General features: G+C 49.3%; 1 protein-coding gene across 1 annotated transcript; it reads right to left on the bottom strand.

Annotated features, from left to right (window-relative positions):
* Positions 1-4109: 4109 nt before the first annotated feature.
* VAX1 (ventral anterior homeobox 1) lies at positions 4110-9116 on the bottom strand. Its single transcript, XM_044662591.1, has 3 exons — positions 8879-9116; positions 7112-7299; positions 4110-4664 (listed from the first exon to the last, which is right to left on the bottom strand). Exons 1-3 carry the CDS (start codon positions 9114-9116, stop codon positions 4110-4112), a joined length of 981 nt encoding a protein of 326 aa, XP_044518526.1.
* Positions 9117-9348: the final 232 nt, after the last annotated feature.

Raw genomic sequence — 9348 nt, forward strand, 5'->3', positions numbered from 1 at the left:
GAGGTGAGGTGAGGTGAGGTGAGGTGAGGTGAGGTGAGGTGAGAGGTGAGGTGAGGTGAGAGGTGAGGTGAGGTGAGGTGAGGTGAGGTGAGGTGAGGTGAGGTGAGGTATAGGGAGGTCTAGGCGGGTTCCCTGTGGAGGAAGCTGGGCTTGTTTTCGGAACCCAGGGGCTTTTTCATTGTTTTCTTTTGTTATGATAAAATTCTGCCACCCCATGCCAAGTTCCTCTCTACCCTCCCCCCCTTCCGACCCACCCACCCCCCAAGCCCAAGGGCTTAGAGAACTACAACCAGCTCCAGGCCTATGGCTCCTCCCTTGGCCCACCCGGACACTAACAGAGGCTGTGGGAGCTGGAGAACGAGAGCGAGAGAGAGTGGAGGGAGAGAGCTAGGGTGGGATGAAGGGAGCTGCATGGCCTCCCAAAGGGGTGAGAAGCGCGATCATAGTTGGTCAATTTATAAGGTAAGATTCAAGATTGGGGAGTGGAAAACAAATCGATGTGGCGCTAAACCGTTAACTCGGTCAGAGCGTCTGGCACATTCACGTCACGGGGTCTCCCTTCCACGCAGCCCTGATGCCTGATTTCTGATGGCACGTGGATGCCTATGGCTACAGTAAATCTACCGAAGATCGGTGAGGAAGAGTGTGGGCGGAGCTGCTAAGGGGCCTCAATGCCCCTCCCCACCCCATCCCCCATCCTTATTCCCTAACCCAGTCTCCCAGACCAGATCAGCTGACCCAGACTCCCGGGGCCCAGCTCCTTAGCCAGCTTCTCCAGAATCCATATAGACACAGAAAAGAGAATCACTCGCCCTCACCTAGGCAGAATCACTCACCCGCATACATTTCTCAACCCCTCACCCCTAATAATTCAGTGGTTCAGAATGAGGGAGAGTTTAGGACTTTTATTATTATTATTATTATTATTATTATTATTATTATTATTATTAAATGTTCGTTAAGAATGTGGTTGTAGGTGCTTGTATGGCAATTCACACTCCCAAGAACCACGGATGGAGTAGTGGATAGACTCAGCCCAAGAGTTAGAACCCATGTTTTAAGGCTCGTCTAGCCTTGTAGCCCTGGACAAGTTACTCAACCAACTCTCTTAAGACTTTAAATTGTCCAATAGTTACGGATCTGCCTTGGTGGTCCGTTCCATCACCGAGAATTCAGAAGTTCAAACCACCGCTCCTCGTGTGTGTTGGCATACCTATACCGCTTTGGTGCCCAGGGGCAGAGGAGATGAGGTGTGGGAAGTAGAATTGGAAACCAGAAGGAGCCCTGTCTTCTCTCCCGGAAAACCCCATTAACATCGTCTTCACGCATTTCCTGAGAGCTTCCTAAGTTCTTCTCACAGGTGTGGTGGGGATGGAAGGAGGGGAGAAGGTACAAGAGTCACCGAGGTCTGTAGCCAGGCTGCCTCTGCAGCTACGAGCTCAGGAAGGCCCTAGCCAAGTTACTGCTTGGTCCAGTGCAGCTCGAAGAAACAGTTTACTTGTAATCACTGAACTCGGGACTGGTGGATCTTGAAACCCCTTTCCGGAGCTCTCGGCTTTCTGTTTATAATGACATTCAAGATATCGTAGCTGTACTAGGAAGGGAAAAGCCCCCACGTTTTTCGGGAAACTAACATCGAACGACATAGTCCTGCCTCTGTCCCTTGATCTCTGGGATTTTCATGACTGAGGAAGAGTTAACTCAAACTCAAACTCCGAGAGGAAGAGAAGCTTGCCTGTTCCAGATCAAGTTGTTAAAGAAAGTTAAATTCAAATTGCACTTTAAGCAAAGGAGAAAAATCTTAACTGCTGTCCCAAAGCTGGGAAAACAGCAGAAATGACAAATGAAGGGAGCTCCTGGGCGATCGGAGGCCACTCAGAATCCCACTTTCTAACAAAGCCATTAAGAAAAAAAAATCGGAAATAGAGACTCAAAATCGACCTATATTTTTTTCAGCAACTTGAAAATCTTCCCACTGTGAACTTCCACTATAGAAAACAGATCGCCGAGAATGCTCACTAAATGTCTTCGTCCATTGCGTGGATCATAAGCACCAGGAAACAATAATTTGTTGTCTCCCCCCCCCACACACACACACACACGCTTTAAATAGACGAGAGTAGACTTCATCAATTATCATAGATAGGATATATTTCACTCTCACCACATAAATACAAAACATCCAAATATCCAAAACATTCAGAACAGAGTTAGTAGCCAGGATTTAGGGGACACCTACCCGCATGTGAATCATTATTTCATTATTTTTCCACTAATTGCCTAAAACAAAACAAAACAAAAAATCCCGACGTAAAATAATTTACAATAAAATTACTATTTTCAGAAATTTGTTCTGCGCGCTCTTCGGATGGACTCTAATACACTCTAAACAATAAGGTATCTCACGGTTTTTTCTGTTGGCTGTTTTGGTTAAAGAAATGGATGACATGAACTGAGGTGCACAGTTTGTAAATGCCTGGTTAGAGAGGAGATTACTCGCCCCTGCCTCTGCCTGGGACTAAGTTCTACCTTCTGACCCTTCAAAGACAGATTTCACTGAAAGTGGGGGGGGGGGGGGGAAGGGGCGTGAGGGAGGGAAAAAGAGATGTCTTTTCTTTTCCTTGCGTCTACCATTACAACTTCTTTTTCTTCTTCATTCTCGTCTTCATCATCATAAGGAAAGATGGAGTAACTCTCTCTATGGGGATGGATTTCTGAAGGAACAGGGACAAGTAGTAGCAGAATTGTCCAACTTTCTTAGATGTTTTAAGAAGTAATCGGGCCGTGTTTGTTTTCCTCGAATTTAAAGCTATGGGTATTTCATGAAACAAGGGCAAGGAAAAAAAAAGTAATTATGTTTTATCTCACTTTCTTATGAAAATGGAAAGGTTCGTAGTCTGCGGTGTCAATGGGAGTGGCTATTGCCCGTTCCATTTCCAAAGCAACGAGAGCTCCCTAAAAAGTGTTCCCTTTCTGACTAGCATTTGGTCTGCTTGGGGTTTCTGAGACATCCTTTCAACGGATGATCCTCAGTGAGGGACCTAGGGTATTTATGCCACAAGACTTGGGGCTGGAGGTGTGTGAGAGGGGAGCTGGTTGGGAATTTCTTAGAAAAAAAAATCGTAGAGTTTTCTCTGTTCTTTCCTGTCCAATTTCTTTTTAAACTTACAGCCCCATTTATTCTACCCATGCACAAAAAAGTGTTGTTGTTGTTGCTGTTGTTTTTTTTTAACACTTTGAAAAGGTTTTACCTTCCAAACTCAGAATGATTTTTTTTAATAGTTAAGTTGTATCTAGACTTGGAATATAGTTAGGATTCATTTTTTAATTGCTTAGCAATAATCCATTCTTATTATTATTCTCCCTATCATCGAATCATTATCATCATCATTATTGTTAGTATTGTGGAGGTGGTCGTTAGAGAATGGCTTTCGGCTACTTTCTTGCCAGTCCTATCCACAGATTCCCTAAAGTGGAAGTGGGGGGGGGGGGGAGAGAGCGGGATGGAATGCGATTCTTCCTCGTTTTGTGGGAAACTTGGGCAGTGTCCCTGGCTTTCTAGAGAAATCTATAAGGCCTAGTGACCGCCAAGCGTTCTGAAATTCACTTCCTGTATGGCTCACTCAGACAGTGGGAATTCCCTATTCCTTCCTTGCCGGGAAGAAGTATACCAGCTCTAGGCTCTAGGAAACCCTGTAAATCTTCCACCCTAGGCGGGTGGCTGCGGGGTCGGCTGCACACTCAGCCTTCTCCCCACTATTCCTACCAACAGTACTGCTCCTTTGGATTCAGATGGCTCCTTTCCCTCAGGTTTGGGGTGGAGGGATGGGGAAAGGGAATAGGGTGTGTTTCCCAGATCTTTGGATCTCTCCTGCATTCAAATATAAGTTGGGGTAGGAGGGGGGAGGAAGAGTAAATGGAAGCAAAGCAGAAAAAAATTAGAATGGTTAAATTAAATTTGTAGAAGAGGGTGAGGCAGGGAGGTAAAAGATGTGTCTGGAGACCGAGTGGAAAGAGGGGGCTGCCCAGGGAAGGAAGATTGGGTGTGTGATTCCATAAATATAAGCACAATAGATACTATAAATATAAATACATGGAAATACTTAAAATCAGTCCAGTGCTTTTTTCTCCGCCCCGTCTTTATTGTTGGTCCGGGAGTAGGGCTCAAAGGCGGAGGAGCTCAGGTATCTGGCGGAGAGTTCTTGTAAATTCCCGGCCAATGAGCCAGCCATTGTCAAGGGGTTGGAGGAGAGGCGACTGGCGACCGAGCCCAGAAGGGATGGCACAGGCAGGCTGAAGAGACTGTGGCCAGCAGCTGGGGCAGGATGCAGTCCTGAGGCCGGGGCGGGCCCCGTCGCGCTACTCACGGCTGGAGGGTGCGGAGAGGAACCGCCCGCGGGGCCCGAGGCGGAGCTGGAACCCGAGCCCGAGCTGCCGCTGCCCAGGGCCGGAATACTGGGGCCTCGCAGAGCGGAACCCAGAGTGCCAGTGGCGCACGGGGGCAGGAGGCCCGGCAGGCCTGGAGGAGAGAGCAGGCGACCCTGCTCTAGGAGACGGAGCACGCTGCAAGTGGCGGCCGTCTCGGACACCACGGAGCGCAGCTCCGAGTCCTTGCCTTGGTCTTTCTTCTGCTTTGTGCGCCGGTTCTGGAACCATACCTTCACCTGTGGCAGCCGACAGAAGCAAAGGGAGGGAGGCGATTAGAGGGCCCGGAGGACGCAGCCCACACTCTGCGAGGCCCCAAGAAGTTGGAAATTACCAAGTATCCCTCTCCCTCCACCCAGGGGCCGAAGCTTAGACCCAGGCGAGGACACGATTCGACCAAGTTCAAACTCATCACAATCTCCTGGCTGAACTTCTGGGTAGCTGACTCGATGGAAGCCAAAACGGACAAAGATTGTGACTTGTTTCAAAATAATAATAATGATAGCGGGCATTGTATTGACATGCCTCCTCCCCACTTCCATAGTTCCTTCCATTCTCCAAATTTCCCAGAGGCAAGGATTTTATGGTCGGGGCAGGAGGCCTCAAGTCCTTTCCACCCCTCCTTACTCACCAGTGGCTTCTCCCCTTTCTTTCCCCGGGAGTAGGGATGGAGGGAAAGGGGGCTTTTAGAAGTAAAGTAGTGGCAGGATGATGGTCTTAAAACTCAAATAGAGACAAATGGGGTCAAGAGATTCCACGATTTTTGAAGGAAGATGACTCCAGGGCTCTAAGCATTGTATCTTAGGGAGATGGTGGGGGAATTAGGTCTCTCTCTAACTCCTCCACTTCTGGAGAAGTGAAGCAATTGCCCTGAATCTTGGGAAGATTTCTTAGGACCAAAGTGGACAAACACACACACACACACACACACACACACACACACACACACACACACACACAGAGTATGTATGAAAGGACTGGGGCTAGAGCTTGAGAAACACCCATCAGGCAAGGCTTAAGAACTAACATTTTGGGAGCCCTAAAGCTCACTAAAAGGGCATCACTCTGCATGCACAGCGGAAGACCCAGCCACTGGAACACCATCAAACACAAACCAAGGCAAAAAGACCAGAGGTTCCAAGTCTTTATGGTGAATTCGATGGGGAGATGATGAAGAATTCAATAATAAACACTTTGAAATCTGCTATCTAGTTACTGCCTCCCCCTCCCATTAACTTTTTGAATTAGGAGTTGGAAAACACTGCTCCCCAAGGGGGGGATGGGATTTAGAGTCACGGGGCCATTCCTATCCTCTCTTTCTACATATGATCTCTGTCTCTGGATTGGCAGTGAGTGATAAATGAGTTTGGTCTGGTTTGGTTTGGTTTGGTTTGCTTGCCTCTTTGGGGGAAAGGGGAATTGGTACAGTAGGGATGGCAAAGAAGACAATGGAAAAAAAGAATACTAAAAACCAGGGTCTTATTTGGGTCACCTGGCATCCCCTTGTTTCTTTTTCTGGAACCAAACTTCAGGTCTTGTCCTTTGATCAGAGGAAACACTGTCACCCCATTTCAGCTCCTGAACTATGTGAAACCGGGTGTAGGGAAGTTCCAGAAAGGAAGAAAACTCTTGAGTCTCCATTATACCCTAAGCCTAATAACAAAGTCTCTAGAGGTCCCCATGACACAGAAGGAACAATTCGGAGGCTAAAAAGGCCTTCTTTGCAAATATGATCATTCTTTATACACTGCACATAGACACAGAAAAGGTTCCTAAAAAGAAAAAGGATCTCAGGTTGGAGCTCACTTTCTATCCTGCCCATACTAAATCATAACAACCAACAGAAGTAAAAGGAAAGAAAGCAGGGATGTCTGAAAAAAAGTTCCTATATGATTAGTCAAGAAATCTTGGACAGAAATTACAAAAATAACTTTTACCCCTCTCATTGAAAGGAATTTTTGCCCACCTGTAAAAGAGATAGGGCAGGGCACCCCAGGCTTTTTATTGGAAGTAGGGTGGAGTGTCAGGGAACCAGCATTATTTGACAAGGCTCTCTTAGGGCCAGAGACAAGAGCACAGTGCTCAGAGGGGAAATGACCTCTCTCAGAGGGAGAATCTCAGCAGCTCTGGCTAACTCTTCTTTTTCTCCTTTCATAATCACCAGAACAGGTAGGTTGTAGAATTTCTCCCATCCAATAATTCTGCCAGAAATATTGGGCCTAGAACCTCAAGAAAGAGCAGCCGAGACTTGCAGACTAGGCATGCAGTCCTGGAGAAGTGGTCAAATTGGGACGCCCAGAAGCAGGGTGGGAATCAACTACTTATAGAGTAAAAGAGGCTAATAAATTGAGTGTATATGTTTGTGTGTGTGCTTGTGTATATATGTATGTTGAGAAGGGGATGGTGCAGTTCAGATGTTTATCTGTTGTCCCACTCAGGGAGACAGAGGATGTAAAAAGCTGCAACTCCCCTGTTGATGAAGGGCCCAGGTGTGTCTGTGGAGAAGTACTGACTTCTCCAATGCCACTGCCCCCACCCCCAACACATTTTCCCTTCCCCCTTCTCCAGATGCCCTCGGGGCCTACAAACTGGATCTAGGGGGTAGGGTGGTCTGAACTGAAGTGGCTGAAAATTAGGGACCAGTTAGGAGCCTCTGCCTGAGCAGACAGAGTCACTGGGCTTATACCTGGGTCTCGGAGAGGTTGAGCTGCCTGGCCAGCTCGGTTCGCTCCCGCCCCACAACGTACTGGCACCGCTGGAACTCCATCTCTAGACGATATAGCTGTTCAGCGGTGAATGAGGTGCGGGTCCGCTTTGGCCGGTCCAGGTCCAGGCCTTTGGGAAGGATGATCTCTCGGATGGAGCCCTTGGCATCTAGGGAGGGGGCCACGGGGGAAAAGATCAGTAGTCAGTACTCATTCGTCCTACATTTCTTTCCTCTCCCTGACTCCCCTAACCAACTTTCCAGGCCAGAAGCTCCAGAGACTATGCTGGTGGCCCCTACTTAGCCGAATAACTACAGGGAGATCAGGAAGAAGGATTAGCTCAACGGAAAGGTGTCACTGGACCCAAATGTGAACTCAAATATTGGGGTTTCTAATTCCATTTAACTGGTTTGTCTACTCTTGGGGCAGGGGAGAGGAGGGTTAAGTGGTTGGGGACAAGAATCGGATCTGCTTTGTTAGGACAAATCCCTTTAAATTAACCAAGGGCCTGGAGAACAAAATGCAAACGCAACCAAGGCGAACAACAGCTTCTGTTCTAGGCGTCCCAGGGCTAGAGGAGGAAAGCCGCCTTGCTTCCAATGGCAGAGTCCGCGCCTCAAAAGAGGCCTCACCAGAGCAGAGACGACTAGGGAGAGTAGCCTGACACACATTTAGGGTTCTCCGACCCCTGCCGGAGTTGGTCTTCTGCCACTTCACCATCCTCACAAGCACTCACTTCCCACCCAACACACGCACAAGAGCACACAAGCCCACTTCCCCCAGCGTTCTACCGGCCCCTAACCCCGCCCCGAAGGAATGATTGTTTACCAGGCCGTATTCGGGGCTCATTTCCTCAAAGTCTCGGGGTCTCCTTCTTCATTGGGGCAGACGAGACCCCAAGGGGAATAGTCAGGCCTTCTGGAACCCCGGCCTCAGCTTCCCCAACTATGGGTCAGCAGGTGTGGGGACAGTGGCGTTCTTGGAGGAGAAGGTGAAGGTCCTTGTTTTCGGATTCCCCCCTCCCTAATTCGGCCTCCGCCAGATCTCCAGGCAACCCAAGGACCGGCCCCTTAGCTGACCCGAACCAATTTCCCGCTTCTTCATTCAAACCGCAGTTTAGCCTTTCTTTCTTTCTTTCCTTTTCCTGTATCCCCCAAACCTTCTGAAGCCTGGATGATCGGAGCGGAAGACTATTTTCAGCTCTGTCTCCTTCTGACCCAATTTTCCCCCCAGAAAAAGATTGCCATAGGTGTCCCGGGGTCGGCGGCGGCCTCCTCTATCCGGCTGCATCCTGCAGTGTTTCGGCTTTCCCGGAATATCCTCTCCGCCCCCAACCCGCCTCCCTTCCCCACCCTCGGGTAGGGGCCAGGGAGAGGCCCCAGCACACCAAGTTCCTAAAGGCTTTGAAAGAAGGCGGATGGCCTGGCCCAAAAGGCCGGCGGCGAGACCCGGAGCAGGGCAAAGGGTGGGGCCCCAGGGCCAGGAACTTTCTCCCCAAGTCCGAGCGGATCTACCACCTCAGACGTCCCCACCCCCACCCGCCACGCTCCTACATAGGCACACACTCGTACACCAACACCCAAGGCTAAGCGGGCAGGTTGCGGAGAGAGAAAGCACCCACTAAAGACCTGAAGCCTAAAAAGGGAACCTAAAGCTCTGATAGTGGGGGAGAGGGGCGACCCTATCCTCCCCAATCGCCCCTCCAAAAATATCTAAGCCCCAGACCCTTCTTCTTTCTGATCCCCTACCTCGAACCAGGATCCTTCTGCAATAGTCCGGGTCGGCAGAATTAGATTTACTCTTATTACAGTCTTCCGAAGCGGTAGACGGAGAGAAAGTGCCCGGAGGTTCCTTCAGAAAAGAAGTGGAGATATTCCCTTCGCCCCCCTTGCTCTCCTTCCCCTCCTTATGTCCATTCTTCGAGACCCGGTTAGTCTCAGCGTCCGAGTGGCATCTAACGTCCATTTTGTCTGGTTTCCCAAACATGTAAAAGGCAAAAAAAGGGGGGTGGGATAAGAATACCCCACTGCACACACGCACCCACAAAATACACCCCACAGAAACCCCGAGGGAAGAGGAGAAAAGGGGGGGGGGGAGCCACCACCGGCGAAACGAGATTGACGATGGTACAAGCCTCTGGTGGTCAGCACAGTGGGGTCTGCAATACACTCCTGGAGATGCAGGTTGTCGTGTTGTGGTTCCCAGCGGAGTTGCGATT

This window comes from Gracilinanus agilis, chromosome 2 (assembly GCF_016433145.1).
Source record: "Gracilinanus agilis isolate LMUSP501 chromosome 2, AgileGrace, whole genome shotgun sequence".
Taxonomy (NCBI): domain Eukaryota; kingdom Metazoa; phylum Chordata; class Mammalia; order Didelphimorphia; family Didelphidae; genus Gracilinanus; species Gracilinanus agilis.

Bases quoted from the DNA above. Each gene is read 5' to 3' on its own strand.
- VAX1 (XM_044662591.1), bottom strand. From the start codon at position 9,116: ATGTTTGGGAAACCAGACAAAATGGACGTTAGATGCCACTCGGACGCT. The intron at 7,300-8,878 runs GTAGGGGATCAG...CCCCCTCCCTAG, and splicing joins CAGAAGGATCCTGGTTCGAG to ATGCCAAGGGCTCCATCCGA. The intron at 4,665-7,111 runs GTATAAGCCCAG...CGGCTGCCACAG, and splicing joins TCAACCTCTCCGAGACCCAG to GTGAAGGTATGGTTCCAGAA.